Source organism: Nuphar pumila, chromosome 12, assembly GCF_984573655.1.
Source record: "Nuphar pumila chromosome 12, dmNupPumi1.hap1.1, whole genome shotgun sequence".
Taxonomy (NCBI): domain Eukaryota; kingdom Viridiplantae; phylum Streptophyta; class Magnoliopsida; order Nymphaeales; family Nymphaeaceae; genus Nuphar; species Nuphar pumila.
The window spans coordinates 31,168,971-31,192,488 of record NC_143260.1 but is presented as its reverse complement, the minus strand read 5'-3'; the positions used below and the strand labels follow the sequence as shown (position 1 = coordinate 31,192,488).

At 38.2% G+C, this 23,518-nt stretch overlaps 1 protein-coding gene across 1 annotated transcript in view; it reads right to left on the bottom strand.

The window, feature by feature from the left end:
- The window catches only part of LOC149820523 (syntaxin-32-like), a 41,268-nt gene extending 30,139 nt beyond the window's left edge, over window positions 1-11,129 (bottom strand). Inside the window, exons 1-2 of the mRNA XM_089982292.1 lie at window positions 10,982-11,129; window positions 2,795-3,128 (exon numbers count right to left, since the gene is read on the bottom strand). Of these exons, the coding sequence (XP_089838418.1) occupies window positions 2,795-3,029 (235 nt within the window). The 5' untranslated portion in view covers window positions 3,030-3,128; window positions 10,982-11,129. The remainder of the gene's footprint in view (window positions 1-2,794; window positions 3,129-10,981) is intronic.
- Window positions 11,130-23,518: the final 12,389 nt, after the last annotated feature.

Sequence of the window (23,518 nt, the reverse complement as noted above, 5' to 3'; positions counted from 1 at the left end):
ACTTTCTGATGCCAGGTGATATTCTAACTGAGAGCAGCCTGATCTTTTATGAGCTGATAAAACACATACTAACCACATTAGTCCTTATTACCAGTTTTAAAATCAGCCTGGCTGGATGATTGAACCAATTCAACTGTACATTGACCTATTATCCACATCAAATTCAGATGAAGGCCATCTTTTATCGAAGACCAGAGTGAATCATCTGACAAACCTGGTAATCAGTAAAATGTTGAAGCATTGTAACTGTCCAACCATCACACATCTCCCTAGTGAAAGCATGAATTCCCTTATCATGAACTTTCAAAACCCAATAAATATAGCTTACACATTGTATTTAGAGCATGCAGACAGGCAGATACCTTTATAGAAGGCTTGGGAATTGGGATCCCAATGATAAGGATGGAATTTAGATTGTAAACTGATGATCTAGCTGGTAAACCCTATTGTTTAGAGGATCTGCCACCAGCTAATTAAGTTTGTTCACTGATAGCATGTACATGTGTGTGCACACACACATATATACACAGCAGAACCGAAATTAAAGTTTTCCTGTCTAAATGACAACTAAATCTATCATCTCCAGATATTGGCGTGCATCACAACTTTGGGAAACACTCGTTCGCAGCCTTTAAAGTAAAGCAAAATATCCAATGGCTCTTTATGGTTCCAACTTTCAAAATATCTCAAGATTCAATCAGCACCAGTTTGAACCATCGAATGGCACTCTTTTAAATCAGAACAATTAATGGTTCCTTGGGATAGTGGGATTATTGAACAATTGTTTGTAGCCCCTGTAAAAATGTGTTTTCTATTTCATATCTGGACAAGTTCAATCAACACATCTTGCTAATAGCTGATTGCACAAATAATGGTTACTGCCTAGGTAATCTGGCTTATGAAATGCAAGTTGATCACAAGCTTGACAATCTCACATTGTCAAAGCATGGGCTAGTCACCCATCATCAAGCTTTTCATGGTGATAAATTCTCAATGAGTCTCAGTAATTACATTATGGTTCTTTCCTCTCATATAAATGACATGTAAACAGTGGCTAGAAATGTTCCTTCTTTGCACACTCCAGTGCTGCAAATTATAAATGAACTCATACCAGATATTATGTGGAATATTCTGAACAAAAAATGTCATCTTTCCATTGTCTGTTATGTGTTTATCTCTGCCAACAAAAAGAAAGTATATACCATCTTTACTACACAGATAGCACTCCATGAACACTAGACTTTCACATAATTTTTCATGTAGATGTTTTCACTTAATTTTCATGAACCAGATGTTTGCAACAACAGTCCACAATCTTTTACAATTTTATATTTTTGGATAATCCAAGGGAAAAAGCCCCCATCACCAACCGCACATTGGTTGGCCTCCGGTTGGTAAAACCCTTGAGGTGCCCCTTCACCACCGGGGAGTACACCCAGCTTCGACCTTGTGGCAGGGGATGCGACCCATTGGCTTTACAATTCAATAATTATTCATTGAATGGTTAAGATGGATTATCAACTTTAGCTTTCAAAATACTGATCACTCAAAATGAAAAAGGAACAAAAGGATAAGAGAAGACAAGAAACTGCTCGCTTGAACTTGATGATTAAGTAATACGCCATGGAGTCAACTTAGTTACTCAAACATACTTGTAGTAAGGGTAAGTAGCAAACTAGTTATCCATCTTTTATTAGATGATGAGCAAGTAAAAGGCCTACAGTCAAGAAAATTACATGGACAAATCTCTAGCAGCTCAAAGTCTCATTGACAATGAACTAGCAAAGTGAACTTAAAAGCTCAGTCTCATTGACAATGAACTATCAAAGTGAACTTAAATACATTCCAAATCATTTTGTTACACCTTGTTTCCTATTTTTGGTTGTTTTATTAACAGAAAAACAGTTTTATTTTTTGCCACGGATCTCACTACAACTCCTTAACCCCCCTTCTCCCGTGCAATATATTCCAAGCATGTTTGAAAAATCAGAACATGTTTGAAGCTATGTTGGACTACAGTTATACAGACATATGTACGACAGAATACCCTACTAACATATATTGAAGAAATCCACATATTTCTTCATCAACTTTAGCTATAAAACTCAAAAAAATTGCAAATACGGCTATAATGAAGAATTCAAGCTTTTATCTGGTCCATCATGTCACTGTTATTCTCTATATTCAAGATTTTAAGCAGCATTGCAACATAACCAAAAGGTCTATGAAAAGAACTGGTTCTAGAAGGAGATCAAGTGTCTTCACTGGGTCAAAATATAAAACTTTAGGAACCAATATAATATAGCAAAAACATTATCATAGTTCTGCATGTAATTCTTACAATACTGTTCAGTAAAAACATCATAATATTGAGCATTCACATGCAGTATTATATTACATTGCAGCTAACTGTGTAGTAGTGCCCCCCTTGTCCACTAGCTAAGAAGACTCAACCTTCCACCTCTTATTCCATCCTTTATTTCCACTAGATAAGAAGACTCAACTTTCCACTTCTTATTCCATCCTCTACTTCCCCTAGAATATAGCTCATAAAATATCAAAGCTAAAAAATTATAGAAAGTCTAGAAAAAAAGATCAGCTTCCATCCTATCAGGCACATATTAAATGATTTCTAAAAACATGATAACAAGGAAAATGAGAATAAGTACAATTTGTCAGCAACCCATACAAGGCCAGTTACATTCTTATGATACCATGCGACAATTCTAAGAACAAGATTAAAGAAAACAATTGTATGCCAAAAAACATTTCAGAACAAAATAGAATCACTTACACTGTGTGAGCTTTGAAAGTTTTTGCGATGTCTGATGAATTCCAAATCCGATTTTGGAAGCTCTCTTGTTAAACTCTTTTTGAACAGAAATAGCAGATTGTGGCCTCTCTGGCTTTGAACTTCCACTGCTGGGGCCATTAGAAGTAGAGGAAATCGACTTCTTAAGCTTCTCTGCTACATTCAAGAATTCATTTGTACGATCTCTATAAGAAGACTGACCAACTTTCATGTGCATATCTGATAAATCGCCTTATCAAATTGGCAAAAACTAAGCTGTAGATCCTCTACCAAACCAACATCAATACCCAATTCCTAGTTTCCACTTATGCACCACCTGAAAACAAGAGAAGTTCGGACTCACTGTAAGTTATACATCTACAAATAAAACATGAGAAAGAAATGAACACAAACAATTACTTACAAGAACCCAACAATTAGAAAACACGCAAAAAAATATATATATCCCAGCTTTCCAACAAAACACAAAACCAAAAAAGGCATAGTTAAAGCAACTCACACTTGTACACTCGAAAACGTACCAAGAAAAGATTGAAAAATTGGTCTCCCCCAAAAATCAAACACCTAACCGATAGAAACTCAAGTGAAAACTTGATGTTGTTGGCGCCTGCGCAAAAGATGAGACGGAATATAACTGAAGTGGCCATGTTCGTCTGATAATGGCCGATGAGTGAACCCAATCTATCGTCTCTGAGACGCTCGTCTCCTCAGCCGAACGCAGCCCTTGATGAGCGGAGGCCCTCCAACGACGGTGAGGAGGATCCGAGTCCCAGAAAAATCAACTGTGTTGATTAGCTTCTGTTATTGCTACCACTGGGATCTCTTATCAATACCCCTTTTATAGCATTAACCTTTGTTAGGAAACAGTTAAAATAATTGTTCCCTCCAAATAGTAAGGTTTATCCGATAGGGACACATCTAGGAGAGTCCTTATGCATGGGTGACTCCAACATTCTCTCACTTGTCCCAGTAATAAACCCTTAACCGAATACCTTATGGGAATGACTTGATGAATAGATTGGCCTTTAAAATCTATTCTAAAGATCCTTAGTTAAATCTCTAATCCTTATGAGATTAACAAAAATGACCATAATGAGAATCAAAATTGTATGTGATCACTTTATTAATATGCATATGTTAAAAAGAGTTTAACAAGTTCATCATCAATATATGTTCGGAATACAATCTCGGTGCTAGCCTTTTAGTAAGAGGATCAACAATCATCTCTTTGGTACCAATATTAACAATATGCACTAGATGATTCTTTATCATTTCTTTAACAACAAAGTACTTTAATTTCATATGTTTACATGATGTAGTACTCTTATTGTTATTCGAAAAAGACACTGCAGCTTCATTATCACAGTAGACCTTCAGTGGCTTCTCGATAGAATCAACCACTTTTAACTGTGATATGAAGTTCTTCAACCATATGGCCTGCGAAGTAGTCTCGTACAATGCTATGAACTCTGCCTCCATGGTGTGAGCAGCAGTGGTCGTCCGCTTCCCAATCCTCCAAGAGATCACGCCCCCAACAAGTAGAAAGACATAACCAGTAGTAGACTTTCTACTATAAAGGCACCCTCCTAAGTCTGCATCTGAGTAGCCAATAACCTCAAGGTGATTAACTTTATGATACGTCAAGATATAATCTTTTGTCTCTTGCAAATACTGCATGACTTTCTTAGCAGCTTTCCAATGGGATATGCCTGGATTAAACTGAAATCTAACAAGTATCCCTATTGCGAAAGAAATATCTGAACGTGAACAAGTCTGCGCGTATTGCAAGCTGCCAACAATTGATGGATATGGATAAGCACTCATCTGTGCTTTGTCAATATCATTCTGTGGACAATCCTTTAGGCTGAGTTTATCACCTTTTGATATGGGTGATGTAACAAGAGAACAATTCTTCATCCGGTATCGCTTTAATATCTTATTTATATAAGATCTTTGGGAGAGACCTAGAAAACCTTTTGCTCTGTCTCAGCGGATCTCTATGCCAAGTATATAAGCAGCCTCACCCATATCTTTCATGTCAAAATGTGATAAAAAATTGTTTTGTCTCTATAAGTAACTTTATATCGTTGGTTGCAAGTAATATATTATCTACATACAACATCAATATGATGAACTTACTCCCACTTTCTTTAAGGTATATACATCGATCAATGATGTTTTCTATAAACCCGAAAGTCACGATAATATGGGAAAATTTAATATACTATTGTCGAGAGCCATTTTTAAGTCCATATATTGATTTGTTAAGCTTGCAAACCAAACGATCATATTTAGATAAACCAAGAGGTTGTTCCATATATACTTCTTCATTCAGATCCCCGCTGAGGAACGTTGTTTTCACATCCATCTGATGTAGCTCTAAGTCATAATGAGCTACAAGGGCCAAAATTATCCTCACTGACTCTTTAGTTGAGACAGGTGAGAATGTCTCATTATAGTCAATGCCCTTCATCTGGGTGAATCATTTAGCAATCAATCTTGCCTTATGTCTCTAAGTCACCTTTGGAGTCCATTTTGGTCTTAAAAACCCATTTACACCCTATAGGTTTTACTCCTTTAGGTAACTCGACAAGATCCCACACTTAATTCTTAGCCATAGAGTCCAACTCTTCTTTCATGGCTTTTATCCAGTGCGAAGATTGTTTGCTTTCAACAGCTTCTATAAAAGTCAATCTAAATCTATAAAATCATCAGGCTCCTAAAAGTACACCACATAATCAGAATGTATGACAGATTTTCTAACTTTTGTAGATCTCCAAACAGGTCATTCTACAGGTTCAGATTAAATTTGTTCATCATGTTCGTGCTCTTCTGCATTATCCACATTGAGTTCATTTTGGATTTGTGCATCAACAACCGGGTGATCAACCACATCATTATTAGGAATAACAATATGGTATCTCTCGGTGTTCTCCTCAACAGGTAATGAAATTGAATCATGTATTTCCTCAAAACCAAGATTTTGAAGTGCACTTAATCCGACTGAACCATCTTCAAAGAATTTTGCCTTATCTGTTTCAACAATCTATGGTGAATGAGATGAGCAATAAAACTTGTATCCTTTTGATCTCTTTGGATAACCAATGAAATATCCACTGGTTGTTCTTAGATCAAAGGCTTTAATGTGGAGGTTATACAACTTAGCTTCTGTCGGACAACCACATATGTGCATATAAGACAATGATGGTTTTCTACTAGTCCACAACTCGTAGGGAGTTTTAGGTACAGATTTCGTAGGAACCTTATTCAAAATATGCACAACAGTCTTTAAGGCTTTACCCCACAACTTGATGGGAAGTGTTGAATAATTCAACATGGCCCTGACCATTTCTTTAAGCGTACGATTTCTCCTCTCAGCTACACCATTTTGGTAGGCACTATCAGTCATGGTATATTGAAGCACAATGTCTTCCTCTTTGAAAAATCGCGCTAATGGCCATTCCCCTTGCCCCATCTCAGTAAACATACCATAATATTCGCCACCTCTATTGGACCTGACTATCTTAATAACTTTATCGATTTGTTTCTCTACTTCTTTCTTAAATTCTTTAAACATTTGAAAAATATCAGATTTTTCATAAATCAAATAGAGATAGTCATTAATAAAGGTGACAAAATATCTTTTGCCTGTGTAATAAGGGGTAAATTGTCCACATACATCCGTATGGACTATTTCCAATATCTCACTACTACGTTTGACACCCTCTTTATATGTGTTTGTTGATTAGCTTTTATGCAATCAACACACGGGTCATTGTCAGTAAAATCTAGGAATTTCAAAATCCCTTCATTTACGAGTCTCTTTATTCTCTTTTCAGAGATATGACTCAACCTTCGATGCCAAAGCATATAGGACTTATCATTAATCATGTTACGTTTATTCTCAACCAACGCGTATTCAGAAGTCAAAGACTCCTGAGTTTAGATCTTCACGTTTAATTTGTACAAACCATCATAAACAAAAGCAGAACCAATTTCAATTGAATTTTTGTATATGAATAACTTGGAGTTTTCAAATTTAAAACAATATCTAAATTTATCCAACTTTAAAATTAAAATAAAATTTCTACTATATGATGAAACATAAAAAACATCATGAAGATCCAAATCTACGCCGATATCTAAAGTGATCCTGCAGGTCCCAACACCCTTCACATGCGAACACATCTTGTTCCCCGAATAGATGCTCTTCTCATGCATTGGTGGTTCATTTCTATTCAGGAACGGCTGCAAACAGTTGGCAATATGAACAGTAGCACTAAAATCAATCCACCAGCTATTTTCAAGAATATATAATAAATTACATTTATGAGAAACAAATGACAAATTACCTTTCTTTTCTAACCATTTCTTGTACTTTATGCAATCTGTCTTCCTGTGTTTCTTCTTCTTGCAAAAGAAGCACTTCATGGGAGCATAATTGGGTTGCTTGCTCTGAGATGGCTTTTTTCCTGCTGACTTCTTCATAGCATTTTTCTTAAATGCATTTTTCTTTGGTCCTATCTTGGATCCATGAGAAGCCATATTTGTAGTTTGCACCTTCTCTCCTTTCAATCTCTCTTCTTCCTCAACACATTTAGACATAAGTTCATTGCACATTCATTCATCATTATGTGTGTTGTAAGAGATCTTAAAATGACCACATTTCATAAGTAGGGATGCCAAAATTAAATGCACTAAGAATGAGTCAGAAATGGTCAGCTTTATGTCATTTAGATGGGACGCTATATTCTTCATTTCCAAAATGTACTGACGAATATTACCCCCTCCAGAATACTTCATAGATATGAGTTTTGACATCAGGATACTGGCCCTAGCCTTTATTCGAACTGACAAATTGTGCTTCAATGGCACTCAAAAATTTCTTCATTGTCCTGCATTGCGGTATAGCACTGTGAATATTCTTAGCCACCTTAGATTGCAAAAGCAACAGGCTAAGTCTATTCGAGCGCTCCCACTTCTCAAAAGCACTTTTTGTTCAGTAGTGCTCTGATCTGTCGGGGCAGCAGACTCATCCTTTCTTAAGGCCAAATCCAAATCCATATACCCTAATGTGAAAAGGACAATTTCTTTTCAATCACTAAAATTAGATCCATCAAGAAAATGGATAGTACTCGAGTCATCTAAAATCACATGACCAGAAATTGCATGGCAAAAGACATATATCAAAAGAAAGCATATACGAGACAACCCTGATGGAAAAAGCAATAAATAAAAGGCTCTTGATATGCTTATTTTCGGGTGAGTGTAGGGAGTCATCGGAGTCCTACTTTGGTAAGAATTTTGACACACATAATCACTACGCCTACCGACCATAGTTGGTAAAACTTAAGGCTCATGAGAAGCTAGACCATCAACACATGGCACCTTTAGGTACATATGCATGGTGTATCTCAACACACTTGCCTTATTTTACCCTACATAAATTCCAAACACGATGAAACTCCCTTTGAGTCGCTTTATCGCTTCATGAATTTAAGTACAACATTAATATTAGATGAAATTGTATGATAGAACAAAATTGATAACATACATGCATTCAGTTACTTTGGTAACATGAATTCACTAAGTTATCTAACTATCCTTGATTTCAATATCAGTCATACATAATCACAAATAAAATGCATGAAAAATAACAAAAACAAGCTCAAATGGGTAAAACCCGGGGTCCTCAAGATGAAACCGGTCTGAAACGACCCTGAACCGGTCTGAAATGGCCCGAACCGGTCATCAAAGGGTCTGAACCTTATGAACCGATGCCAAGTATGAACAAAAGTTTACAAAACCCTATAATCGTATGCCAAAATCCATGTATCTTCATATATTTATGAAAACAGGGTCTTAGCTTCTCGAACGGTCCCGGAAAGGGCCATATCGGTCCCTGATCTGGTTCAGGTGAAAACAGTATCTTGACCCTGTTATGGATTCAAATAGGATTCGGGTCTGACTAGATCCAAAGAGGATTTGGGTCTGACATGATCCAAAATTGGATCTGAGCCGTCCGGATGAGATCCAAACCCGAATACCTTATGGGTCCAGATCATAACCTGGTCCAAATTGTTCTGGATCTTGACCGGATCAACCGGATCAGACTAGACCCGAAACCAAATGGGTCTGGCTCCGATCCAAGCGGGTCGGATCCGATCACCGAACTGAACCCGGGTTGGACCAGGTCTGAACTAGACCCGGGGCTGACCCGGTCCAAAATGGACCCAGATCTGACCCGATCTACATGGGTTAGACCCAAACCCTAAATCATTATGGGTCTGGGTCCAATCCAATTGAAATAGCAGACCCGATCCACCCAAAATGGGTTTGGATCGGGCCTGTCAGGGGGTTAGAATACTGGACCCGGTCCGCTTCCATCAGTAAAACAGAAACCCGAGGGTTTTTGTTTACTGAAACAGTTTCTCCGCCTTCGTCGCCCCATGGCGACCTACGTCACAGTACGGTGACCGACGTTGGTGCCCAGCCAGCGGTGGTCACCTATCCCCGGTGATGCACCTTCGACGATAACCCCGGCACCTGCAAATCCCCCTGCAGATCCTGATGGAGACGGCATCAGCATGGTCTGACGGCAATGCACGTCCCCCCCGGCGACGTGCAGTTGCAGGCTCCTTCCGGCCAAAAAAACGTCGACGAAGAAGACCTGCATCCGGCCTCCCGGATCTCCGGCGATGACCCACCGCCCCAACACAGCCCAATGACTGAAGGGAACACAGAAAATGAGAGAAAAAAAAGGAATTTAAAAAACCCTAGACATCAGCCATCCGATGAAAATAACCCCAAATGCAGCATGTCGCCGGACGGCGAAAGCAATCTCCCCCTCCGACAATAACCCACAGCGACCTCAGATCTGGCAAACTACCCTGCAACCCAATAGCGCAGGTAAAATCGTCTGATCCTTTTTTTTTTTTATAGAGGATCGCCGGGACTGCACACGCCACCGGCGTATGGCTGCCGAGAATGGTAGTCGCCCCATGGGAACAGTTTGCCGCAGAAACCGGTGACCCATGTCACCCCACGGTGACATGCAGTCAGCGCGCCTGAATTCAAAGAACGCCAGAAGGCCTTACACTCACCCATGCGCAGAGGAATACATGGCGGTGGGCCCATAACTCAATGTTGGCGCCTGCACAAAAGATGAGACGGAATATACCTAAAGCGTCCATATTCATATGATAATGGCCGATGAGTGAACCCGATCTATCGTCTATGAGACGTTCCTCTCCTCAGTCGGTCGCAGCCCTTGATGAGCGCAGGCCCTTCAGCAATGGTGAGCAGAATCCAGTCCCAGGACAATCAACTGTGTTGATTAGCTTCTGCTATTGCTACCACTGGGGTCTCTCATCAATACCCCCTTTTATAGCATTAACCTTCGTTAGGAAACAGTTAAGATAGCTGTTCCCTCCAAATGGTAAGGTTTATCCGATAGGGACACCTCTCTGGGAGAGTCCTTATAAGTGGGTGACTCCAACGGATGCATCTGCAGCTACTATATTTTTCTTTCAGTTCTCTTTCTTCACAAATTTAAAAGTAAAGAATTAACACATAATTTTCTATGAAAAAGACACCCTTTGATCAAGACAAATTCCCTAATGAACATAGTTCGCTATTGTACGTCCAATTCTCCCGATCAGATTCGGCAACGAGAGAGATCTCACTAAAAAGCAATCATTTCCCAAATTCGAATAACACTAATACCCTCACAGACCATGGTGCATCACAATTTTAACAAGAAAAAACGCTCAATTACGGATACAAACCACGAACACCACGGATCGCCCACAATTCGCTTCGCGCGCGAAATCGAGGGGTTTTCATTACTGAACGCAATCGCGCGCAAAGAAAAAACAAGAAAAGGACTTCGATCCACACAATCGGAACCAATTGCGGACCAAATCAACGAATTACAGAAAAAAACGAAGAGTGTGTTCTTCGAAACCCTAGATCCAACCCCAAATCGAAAGCGTGTAGCCCAAGATTTGGAGTCTCCATGGGCGAAACCAAAATCATATGCGAAAAGAAAACATGATAAAAAATGGAACACCGACATGATAAAAAATGGGGGAAAAGTAACGAAAAGAAATCGAACAAAAACCAAAATCATATGCGAAAGAAAACGAGATCGAATTGCTGGTAACGTACCTCAATCTGGGAAGAAAAGGGGAGAAGAGAGAGATCGATGCATCACCCAAAATGAGAGAGAGAGAAAGATCAATGCATCAGCTTTGGGAAGGGAAGAAGCAGGAAAACAAAAGGGACCTGGGAAGTATTATCGTAATTAATTCAAGCACGAAGGGTTTCTTATTAGCTATTGTGATGCTAAACTTCATTTATAGTGGGCCCCACACGGCCATGGCAGTACCAAGCAGGTCCGGATCCGAAGCAGATAGACTCCAAGGTCTAGTGATGTAAACGGTTCGAATTCGGGTAGGATGTGGCCAATACCATATTTAACTAATCAGAGTTTGGCTAAATGGATTCAAACTCGAATTCGGATTCGTATGGTGAAAATCTCATGCCGGATCCATTTTTTCCATGTAAATGAATTTGGATATCCATCAAGTTCGGATAGCAAAAATTCAGCACTAAATGGAATCTAATTCAGTCCGATAATAAAATCCTATTCATTGACATCCCTATCCAACGACCAATACTTCAAGAAGGAGCTGACATTGGGAAACAAGTCCAAGTCTGAATCCAGAACCGGATCCAATCAGTTGATCCCAGATCCAATTTTTAAATGATAAAACTTTATGCAAAAAAAAAGGATTGAAAACATGTGTTTTTACATGTAAAAATCAAGAACAGATTGGATTTGATTCAGATCTGAAAGAAATTAGAAATCCAACAGAAAAGGTTGAGAAAAAACTGTTTTAGATGTAAAATTATGAAAGGATTGGGTTTGATCCAGGTTCTAATAAAGGCCCATAAGCAATAACAATTTCCAAATCTGAATCCAAGTGCAAAGAGCTCAGTTCATGATACACCAATTACAAACCAAAAATGTGGACCTTGTTTTGAGATCCACATCTGAGAATAATATGTCATCACTCATCACTGTAGGGCTGGTAAATGACCCAAAAATATGCTAGTGCTAACCATTCTTGTCGCCAGCCAAGCCGTGATCTAGTTTAGAGTTGTAAGAAATAAGATTACAAAAAAATGCATTGTTATTGATCTAATAACAATAAAGTTTTAGCATTAAATCTAAATTTTGCATCAAACTAATTTCATCTTATGCTCTAGATATGCTATGATGTAAAATATGTCTAAAATATATTTTATTATTATTTGACGAGCTTATATGAGTTGAGCCGGGCTGAGTACCTAATGTTCATGTTATTATTAGAAAACATGGTAGTACATGATCTAAAAATTAACCTTTAAACTTTATAAAATTTAAATACTACAAAAAATATTATCAATCAAGTATAACATGTCCACATATGTTTGCAATAAAGTACCAAATATAATTAATTTATTTTATAAAATCTAAATACATTTATTTTTTTATTTTTTTAAAACAATCATAATAATAAGATTCGCTATACATAATCCATATAACATGTCAATTGAAATATGCAAATGAAATCTTCATGACAAAATCAATGTTCTAAATTAGTATATATGATTATAAATAATCAATTAAAATATTTAAGCTTATCTAGATGTATCATATTTAAAATAATAGATAGTTACAACTAAAAACAAACATGTAATCATAATCAATACTCATAAATAAGATTAAACTTATTTAAATAAGCAATCAAATATATCAAAATAGAAACTATTTGATTGTCATGTAATTTCGAATACGATGGAGAAGGATTTTATTTTGTTTTAAAAAGCTAAAATTTTGATAATTGAATAAATTTTTCAACACATAAAAAATTATTGAAATCAAATATACAGTTGCAAACTTATAGCTTTCACAATCTAATTATATCAAGTACTATTTAATTTCAAGTATGATATGACCCAAATATATATATATAGATGATTCAAGCACAAATTTGAATAAATAATATACATAAATTAATAATAACATCAAGAAAGAGAGAAAGTGAAAACATACATTTCACCACTTAAATCTTTCAAATCTATTTAGGTTAAAAGAAAAAATAAGGCACAAGCTAGATCAATTTACTTTAACTTGAATCACCATCAAAATAGAATCTAACTCAAGCTTTTTTGTCCACCTTAGGTTCATGAGCATACTGAACGAGGCGAACTTGGGCTTGCCTCTTAACTATATGACACAAAACTACTCAGAAGGATCTCTTCATTGTTTCTCTCTAGAGTGAGATCATTTATTTATAGGGTATGAGAACTCCAACCTTCTATTAAGAAAAAGAACCCCATTAATGTCAACCTTCAACTACACTTTCCCAATTGACAAGGTCATCTCTCATTAAGTAATGTTTTTAAATAAAATAAGACTCTAAAAGTTGTAAAGATTTTAGAGATAAAAAACAAAATTTAATACATATAATAATTATAAAAATATAAAAAAAAAATAAGATTTACAAAATTCTTATTTGATAAATCACAACTTTGACTCAATATATGCATATTTACTAATATACTAACTAAGATTATATTGAAAGGCATACTAGAGGTGTGGCTTTAATATAATTGCACTACAAGAAAAATACTAATTAGCGACAGACAAAATCCATCGCAAATTAGCGACGGATTAGCGAGAGAAAGATATTTGCCGCTAAAATATCATTTATTTGCGATTTTAGCGACGACAAATATTCTGTCAATAATCCATCGCTACTTTGTGATGGATTAGCGATGGATTTTATTTCATCTCCATATCTGTCGCAACTTAGCGATGGATTAGCGACATAATTTGGCCGTCACGAATTCGTCGCTAATTTTCTCGTAAATCTCTAATTTTCCCTCTTTCTTTCTCTTTTCTATTTTGTTTCCACCGCGTTTCCCCGGCCTGCCTCCCGTCGCCCCCCGGCCCGCCTCCTGTTGCCCCCCGACCCGCCTCCTGTCGCCCCCGGCCCGCTTTCTGACAACCCCTGGCCCGCCTTTTGTTGCCCCACGGCCTGCTTCCCGACGTCCCCTGGCCCGCCTCTTGTCCCCCCCACCCCGCGCCGCCTCCTGTCGCCCCCTAGCCCGCCTCTTGTCGCCCCCCAGCCCGACAACATCCCTGTCGACCCTCCTACGTAACTCATTGTTACCCCCTACCTCTTCGGCAACCATGTCGACCCCCTTCCGCCGCGCACCCGATCGAGGCCGACACCCCCATCCGGATATCCCTGTCACCTTACCCCCATCTCCAGCGACCTCACAGGTAACTCCTCGGTCCGCCTCCCTGTATTGTACTGTATATTTATGCTTTGCAAGTACGTTGCTGAGCTAATTGTCTGATGCTTAGTACTAAGCATCACATGTAGCTAAAAATATAATGCAAACAAAAATAAGAAAAAAATGCAAAGGCATAAGCAATTCAAATCGGGTAAATATTCGTGGTGAGTAAGTGATGGAAGTGCATCACATGTTATTTAATTTATTAGATGCAACACTTTTCTGTTCACACACTCACTTAGTTGTAGATATCTAGGATTGCTTTGATGGAGTTTGGAGATCACGCTACGCATGATTTTAATGTATGAAAATAGAAATGTTCTTATTTTTTGAGTACGGATTTCATGCTCAGCATGGTAGTAGTTAGCGGGATATTAGAGTGCATTTGTTGCAGGTACATGTTTGATATATATTTTGATATGAATGATTTGAATGTATTGCAATGCTTGATGTGTCTGTATCCATGCTTGCACGAAGTTATTTTCCATTTGATTATGCCTTCCATGTAAAATTGTATCTTGAAAACATGCTTCAAATAAATGTATCATTTTATGAAATGTGATTTCATATTTCTAAATATCCTCATGATATGTATAAATATGATGTGATGGTGTTACACATAAAAATTTACGCATTCAAAAAATTACTCACAAACAATCACCAAACAAGAATTAATAGATAAATTAGATATTTTTTTTATCATAGGATTATTAAGATTCTCTTTTAACTGGTGATGATAATATCTGTAATATTATAGGACAAAATGATTGTAAACCATGAATGGATGTATCATAAGATAGTTGATAATGAGGTATCACATGAATATATGAATGGTGTTGACAGTTTTATTGAATTCGCAACGGCAAGTGTCAGTACAGTGGATCGCACCGGTCAGATCAGATGCCCCTGCACGATGTGTAAGAATAATCAATTTGCAGAACCTCATGGTGTTAGACATCACCTATACAGGAAGGGTTTTGTTAGTGGTTATGAGAATTGGACGCTTCATGGTGAAAAATTTTAGAATAATTTTGACACACGGGTAAATGTGTTGCACGATAATCCATATGTAGATTTGATATTTGATGTCGTAGGACCAGAAATAGGTTCTGCTATGGAACATAGTGCTGCACCAACTGAAATAGAGGAAGAAGCAACAAACGATGCAGCTAATACATTTTATGACTTACTTAGAGATGCTGATAAGCCACTGTGGAATAGTTGCGAGAGTCACACTATCTTGTTTGCAGTTCTTCAACTACTAAATTTGAAGTCAGAGTATAATTTGAGTCAATCATGTTTTGACCGTCTGTGCTCTATTGTGAAGAGTATGTTGCCCAAAGATGAGAATTTGCCACAAAATCTCTACCGTGAGAAGGTTATGGTTAATGCTCTAGGTATGAGGTATCAAAAGATAGATGCTTGTCCCAATCACTGCATGTTGTATTTCAAAGATCAAGAAAATAACAGATCATGTCCATCATGTGAACATTCTCAGTTCAAGCCAAAGACAAAGAAAAATGGTAGCACAAGGTCAAAAGAAGTGTCATATAAGTCACTCTGTTACTTCTCTATCAAAAAGTGTATTTTTAGAAAAAAACTCTTTCATTTAGAAGGGTTGAAAAATCTGTAGGTAGCTCATTTTGCATCACTTTTCCTACATCTTTCTCGCTTCCAAACATGCCCTAGGTAAAGATCCAATTTGTCTCACTTTGAAAGTGAAGTGTGCACATTAGGGTTAGGCATTAGGTCAGACCAATCCTGACCCATGCATGCAAAAGTCAGACCTGGCTCTTGTTGGGTTCATGTAGGTTTGGGTTCTACTGCACCGAGTTCCAGGTGGGTTGGGTTAGAGGTGGGCAATGGCATGGGCTGCTCGGCCCAGCCCGTCACCGTTGTCCATTTGGAATCACTTTTCCTACATCTTTTTCACTTCCAAATGTGCCCTAGATAAAGATTCAATTTGTCTCAATTGGAAAGTGAAGAGAGCACATTAGGGTTGGGCATTAGGCCATACCAATCTTGATCCATGCATGCAAAAGTCAGACCTGGCTCTTGTTAGGTTCAAGCAGGTCTGGGTTCTACTACGCTGAGTTCCAGGTGGGCTGGGTTAGAGGTGGGCAATGACCTGGGCTGCCCGGCCCAGCCTGGCTTTTGGCCCCGTCCATGTATATATATATATATATATATATATATATATATATATATATATATATATATATATATATATATATATGGAACATGTTTACCAACCAAATATGTTTACTAGTATGAAACAAGATTTTCATAGTTTTTTTTTTATTTTTTTAAAAAACTGCATTGTACGGAGGTAATCTAGACTCTTGGTTTTATAGAAACAAACTCTTGCATCATCCAATTGAAATGTATAATATGGATCTTTTATGGGTTGAAAATCAATGGCCTAGAATTTTCATAAATATTCAAGCATAAAAATTGCATTTCTTGATTTGATTACGATAATCCAACAATCGATTCCTAGCAAATAGACCATGCCGGATGCAAGGTTAAATTTGAAAAAACCCTATGAAAATCTTGATTCATACCAGCAAACATATTTGGTTGGTAAACACATTCCAGTTTTTCATTATATATATATATATATATATATATATATATATATATATATATATATATAAAACCTAAATACATATTATATATAATATAATATATTTATTACATATAATATAATAGGCCTGGACCAGCCCAATTAAACATGCGGGCCTAACTGGCGGGCCACACCACTAGGTTGGGTAGTAAACGAACCATGCTCCATTGAAATGCCTCCGTGGTTAGGTCATTAGGAGTATGCATATCTCAAGCTTTGCTACCAATGGGGGCTCAGCTTATTTGGTAAGAGTTGTTAGTGCACGTCACCATGTGGTGGTGGGACGTTGCAAGTTCAAAACCCAATGTTATGTTGTGTAACTGGTGGGGGTCTGTCTAACCCCAGCTTGCCTATATAAAAAAATTCTCAAGCTTTGCCAATTTGTCAAAATTAAGTGTCAGTTCAAGATAGGTCTCTACTTAAACAAGCCAAGCTTGATTGCTTACAAGTCCATGCCCAAGTTTGGAAGTGGGAAAATGCTAGAAAAAAAAATCAAAGTCGACAAGGAAAAGTTGGAAACTTTTCTATTCGTTCCAAACAATAGAAACTTTTGAAAGATTTTTTTTTCTATTTTATCCTGATCCTGACTAAAATTTTCTTCATTTCAGAGATGAAGAAAAATTTCCTATAAAAGATTTATTGTTTTTAGGTACGCCCTCTCTCTAATCAAAACACTCTTAACATTTTTCCAACTTGATTTTCTCATGTCACACAAACAAGAGAATAAAGACAACTTCTCATAGGATTTTTTTTCTTTTCCCATGAGATTTTCCCCACTTCCAAAAGTGCCAAGTTGGATAATGCCTTGTGAATTCAACTCTGATATAATGGAGCAAATCCATTCAAATGGTACGTCTTGCAGGCTTTAGCAACCATGGGTGTTAAACAAGTCTCAGTTTGGGTCAGATCATGCCCATTGAGCTAGGGTTTTATGTTAGCCTACGTTTAGCATTTCCAGACCCAGTTTGCCTCTGACTATTTCTTAATCATACCCAGAATTTCCCCTTGCTTATTGGTAAATTTGGAAATGGAAGAAAATAGGAGAGGATAAAAATTTGGATCATACCATGTTATAATTAGAGCCCAGCCTTGATCTGTAAGTATCAGACTGCATAGATTGGTTTACGTCTATTTAACATGAATCAATAAGATTAAATATATATGTGCGATTTAATTAGTACAACAAACGGTCTAGATTGCATCAAGAGGCAACTTTACGAAAAAAAAATCACTCTAAACTGCTAAATCTAAGTGGTTAATGATCAAACCACATTTCATATGGTCCAACCAAGTTGAAATTTGAAATTGCATGAGTTGGTGAAATTCTACTCATTCACATATGGCAATGACCCTCACCAAAGACTTACACAATAAAATCAGGTTCGTTTCATGTTTAGGTCACAATTTGGTTGGATTTGTTTGTTGCTTCTACCTGAATTTGAGCAAGACAGAAACTTGTATTTTCCTATATGTTTAAACCATGCATGCCCACAAGGGGGGTAATGTTTGCTACCCTCAGGAACCCTTAGTGAAAAAATGTAATATTTATATTTTTTTAGTTTTTTTACTTTTGACCCCCAGATGTGATCTACATATCAAGTTTTGTAGAAATTGACCATTGGGTCAATTTTTTCTGAAGTATATGTCAGATTTTATGAGAGTTGAAAAATCAATAGCCTACAATGTATCCAATTTTTAAACATAAAAAACATATTTTTATGTCCAAAAACTATGATCTAAGAGTTGATTTTCACTATTTTGACCTTTCTAAACACATCCACGGGTCAGATTTGGTCAAAACAACCTTCCCCAATGAATTTTAACTAGAGGTTTTCTTCGACCCACAAGAGTAGCTAATGCTATCCCCCTCTCCTTCTTGGTTAGGAGTGAACATGGTCTGTGCCTAAAATGGGATGCTATGGTTCGAAACCCACAGGGAGTGCCCCTTACTCCAAGGTCAAAGCTAGGTGTACTTTCTCGGTGTACATAGGATTCTAATAAAAAGAAGCCTACCAATGTATGGTCAGTAATTTTGAGAAGGGGGAAGGTGGGAGAGAGGATCAGGTGCACAATTGTAGTGTGCAATAGTCACGTTCAGCAGGCAGCAGCACACTAAAATTGTGCAATTACATTGCACTTGTTCCTCCCTCGGGGTGTGGTTGGTGGCGAGACAAGAGTGTTTCCCCTATGCCTAGCAAAAAAAAAAAATACTTTGCATGTCAATATGGGTTACATCCAGGTTAGATCCAATCCGATTTAAAATCCAACATTCTCCCACTTGACCCATTGACATGGAAAAACATTTTATCGAGGTTCTATACCGTTATCTCGATTTAATTTCTATGTGGGTTAACATGCTATCCTGTATCATCAAAATGAATGATATGAGTTATGAAAATGAACACCTCTATATGCGATGTCAAATTTTTATGTACTACGAAGTATTTATTTTCAGTGTTTAGTATGTTAAGAATACCTTTATGAATAGGTTGGTCTCCAACCTCTTCTATTGGTCATTTTAATATTATTATTCTGCTATTCTCTCTTCCCAAATGAGAGATACTTTACACATAAAAAACCATATAGAATCAATTTAGTTTCGTAAATGTGATTACATATAACCATAATGTATTGTCATACATAAGAATGAATCAAATATATCACATATTGAGAATATAATCTCGGTACTAGCCCTTTAGTAAGAGGACCCACAATCATTTTCTTCATACCAATTATATCAATACATACTAAAATGATTTTCAGTTATTTCTTTAACAATAAAGTACTTTAACTTGATGTGTCGACTTGAGGTGGAACTCTTGTTGTTATTTGAGAATGACACAACAACTTCATTATTACACAAAATCTTTGATGGTCTCTCAATAAAGTCTGCTATGCCAAGACCTATAACGAAGTTTCTGATTCATATGGCTTGAGATGAAATCTTTTTAAAATAAATAATTTTTGCCCCAATTACTTTCAAAAATTCCTTCACTATCTCGCAGTGAGAAATGATCCCTCTAATATTCTTAGTCACTCATAATTACAAAAGTAACAAGCTAATACTATATGAGCACTCTTACTTCTCATAGACAACATTCTAAGCACTCCCACCTCTCATAGACATCCTTTTAAGCGACTATTCTATTTTTTGTATGAGCCAGTTAATCGCTCGATACGAGATTCAGATAAAAAAGGTAAACATGAGACCCTTTATTATTCATATTTTCTAAAGCAAGCATAATAGGGTTATTATCGTTCTATTTTAGTGAAAATAATAATACTCAGAACTGTTTCACATCCTCAATTATCAAGGAATTGACTTCAATTGGTGAAACTAGTAGATCATGTTACCAAAAGCAATTCGGCAATGTATCTTGAGGTACAATCATGTTTCATGGGTTGGTGTACATACCTATTATTACACCCTATGCGAATTTAGAACACAATGATTTGCCTTTGGGTAGAATCATTGTTTTATAAAATTACACACAATCGTAATATCAAATATCAATCTCAACACTATCTAAAGAACCCTCAATCAACACAACTCAAATCACTTTGGTGATTACATGAGTGAGTTGATTAAAATCTTTTACCGTAAGTTCATGTTTTATATCATTCTAAAGTTACCAAAAAGTATGAGATTAATGATCAAGACATGCATTTTTGAGTAATATTCGTGATTGGGGTCTTAAAACAACCTAAATAGATCTTTAAAACCCTAAACTGGTCACTAAAAGCTCTGAACTAGTCACTTCAGGCTCTAAATCGATCAATGAAGCCCAAAACCAATCTAGAAAACACCTGAATCGGTCAGAAAAATCCCCAAACTGGTCTCATAAACCATTGAACTGGTTCCTAAAAGCATGAACCAACCAAAAAACCATTTGAATTGGTGCTAATATGACTTGAACCGATTCTGAAAGGACTAGATCCAGTTTGAGAATCACTTGAACCGGTCTCAGAAGGACCAAATTAGTTCATGGACCAGTTCAATGTGATATAGTTAAGTGGGTCTGGTTCTAGATTTGATCTGATCCAAGGGTCTGACTCGGTCCACTCTAAAACAATAATGGGTCAGACCGGTTCAGGACCAGACTCGGTGTAACAGAAACACAAATATTGTGTTCAAGTTTAAGGACCTAGTCTAGCTGGTTTGGGTAAACACTCGGTCCACTCAGAACCTATATCGGGTCAAGGTCCTGACCGGGTCAGACTTACACCCGGTCCACTAGGCACCCCAACTGGTCCAGATCATGGACCAGGTCGGATTTAGACTTGGTCCACTCAGAACCCCCAACACGTCCGGGTCTCAGACCAAGTCTGACTGGGTCAAACTCAGATTGGGTCCACCCTGAACCCCAACATGTCCAGGTCCTGGACCGAGTCAGATAAAGACCTGGTCCACCTGGAACCTCCAATGGGTTTGGGTCCCAGACCGGGTCCAACCGAGTTTTAGCACCAATCCACCTGAAACCCGCTTACTAGGTTTGGATTCGGATTGGGTGCCGCTGGGGCGAGCTCAAACCTAGTCCATCCCAAAACTCCAAAATGAGTCTGAGTCCGACCAGGTTGGGCATGGATTTGATCCACCCATAACCCCTAATGGTTTTGGGTCATAGATCAAATCTTATAGAGTGAAACATGAACCTGGTCTGTCTGAAACCTTAAGATGGGTACTGACCTTGGACTGGATCCCATAGATCAGACATATACCTAATCCACCCTGTCTCGCCAATGAGTCTGAGTCTAGATCACATCCAACTAGATCAAGTGAAAAGTCGATCCACCTAGGAAGGGTTGGGTGTGGTCCCAATCCACCCAAAGACCCTTAACATGTACAGGTGAGGCACAAACTCAGTCCACTCAAAATCTAAAATGGGTCTGACTCTCAGACTAGGTCTGACAGGGTCGAGCGCAGACTCGATCCACCTGAAACCCTTAATGGGTACGAGTTCTGGTCCAGTTTAGACCTGGTCGGTCATGGATAGGGTCCACCCGGAATGCCTAAGGGGTTTTGTGTCTCAGACTAGATCTCACTGGGTGAGACTGAGACCTGGTCCAACCAAGTCGAGATTCACTACGTTTCACCCTTGGAAACTCGACGTTTCACCCTCTGAAACTGAAAACCCTTCTCTTTTCTTAGAGTTCTGCCCCCTCTAGTCTCCATCCAACCACCACCACCGGCGACCAACCATAGTCAGCATCGACGATGACCACCCTCTAGTGGTCAGCCGTCGGTGGAGGCCGATGATGTTAGCTAGTTAAATCCTGATCTAAAACCTTTTGGTTTCTCAGAACAACCCCCCTTCCTCTTTCCATCTGACCATCGTAGCTGGCGATGACCTCCGACAGTCGGCCCTAGATGTTGTTGATGACCATCAGACTCCGACAACCAGCCACTGTCGACCAGGGCCATCCGCTGGTGGCTATAAAAATGAATTCGAATGGGGTTCCTCCTCCCTTCTACTGTATCCACTGCCAATACCTACCACCGACAGGTGGCCAAGGTGGTTGTCGATGACAACCCCCCTTCAATGACCTTGAGTCGTCGAACCCAATCGCCTACCAGCAACTTTAGTGGAGAGAGAGAGAGAACTGGAAAAAACTAAACAGGGGGGGGGGGGGGGCTCGTGCCTTCGCTGCTTGCAGTCGCCACTGATGGTGACAGTCGATCTCCATCTGGAGATGACAAAATACCTGATTGTCTGTTGTGGTCAATTGTGGTTGTTTACAACCACAGTCACCAGCAACCCCCTTTTGTCACCATCGACAACTGCCATGGCAGCCGTCAATGATGGCCAACCTTAGGTGGCTAGCAGTCCCTGTTGCGACAGGGCCTAAATCATCCCTCAAGCGCCTGATGTGTTCTGGTCATGATAGGGGGCTTCTTGTGGGGCTACAAAACCTAATTGAAACAGGAATCCGACATCCCACACCAAAGATATACGCAATAGAGATATGGTGTAGGCTCATAACCCAATGTTAGCATAAAATGGACTGCAGAAGAGCCACTTGCCGGATGCAACCTTGGACAATCTGAACAGTGCTTCTGTAGATGAGACAATCAACATTCTCCTCAGCCAATCGACGCCCTCAATGAGCCCAGGACAGAATGTCGAGAGGTGATTTGGTCCCTTGAACCCAGAAAGAGGAATAGTACATGAATGTGAGACTTATCACACCACTATAGGTCTCCTATTTATACAAAGATTTGGTGGAGCTTCATAATGAGTCTATAATGGGCACTAGTGGAAGTCCCTAATGGGCATGAATGGACAATTATGAGACCTCATAACTATCTTGTAACCCCTAAAACTCAAGAGCCACACCCATGTATGTCCCTTGATGTGTCCATGTCAATATGGGTCACATTCAGGTTGGATCCAATCTGATCCAAAATCCAACAAGAAAAACAAAAAACAAGGTTTACATGGTTCTACTTTAGAACCTATGTCCATGGAAGCAAAAGAGCGCATTGTTACCATATTATTATTGCCATTGTTGTACATAGTTAAATAGAAGTGCATAAATAAAAAAAGATGCAAAAGAAAAAAAAACAACTATATATTGCTCGCACCAATCTTAGCCAACTTATCTTATTAGGTTTGAAGGAGGGCAAATTATTCTTGTTCTAGAAACAATTTTGTTGATGAGATTTGTCCACAATTGTGATAGGCAATATTCTTACCTTGGTCTTGTAATCTAATAATCATGGTAATAAC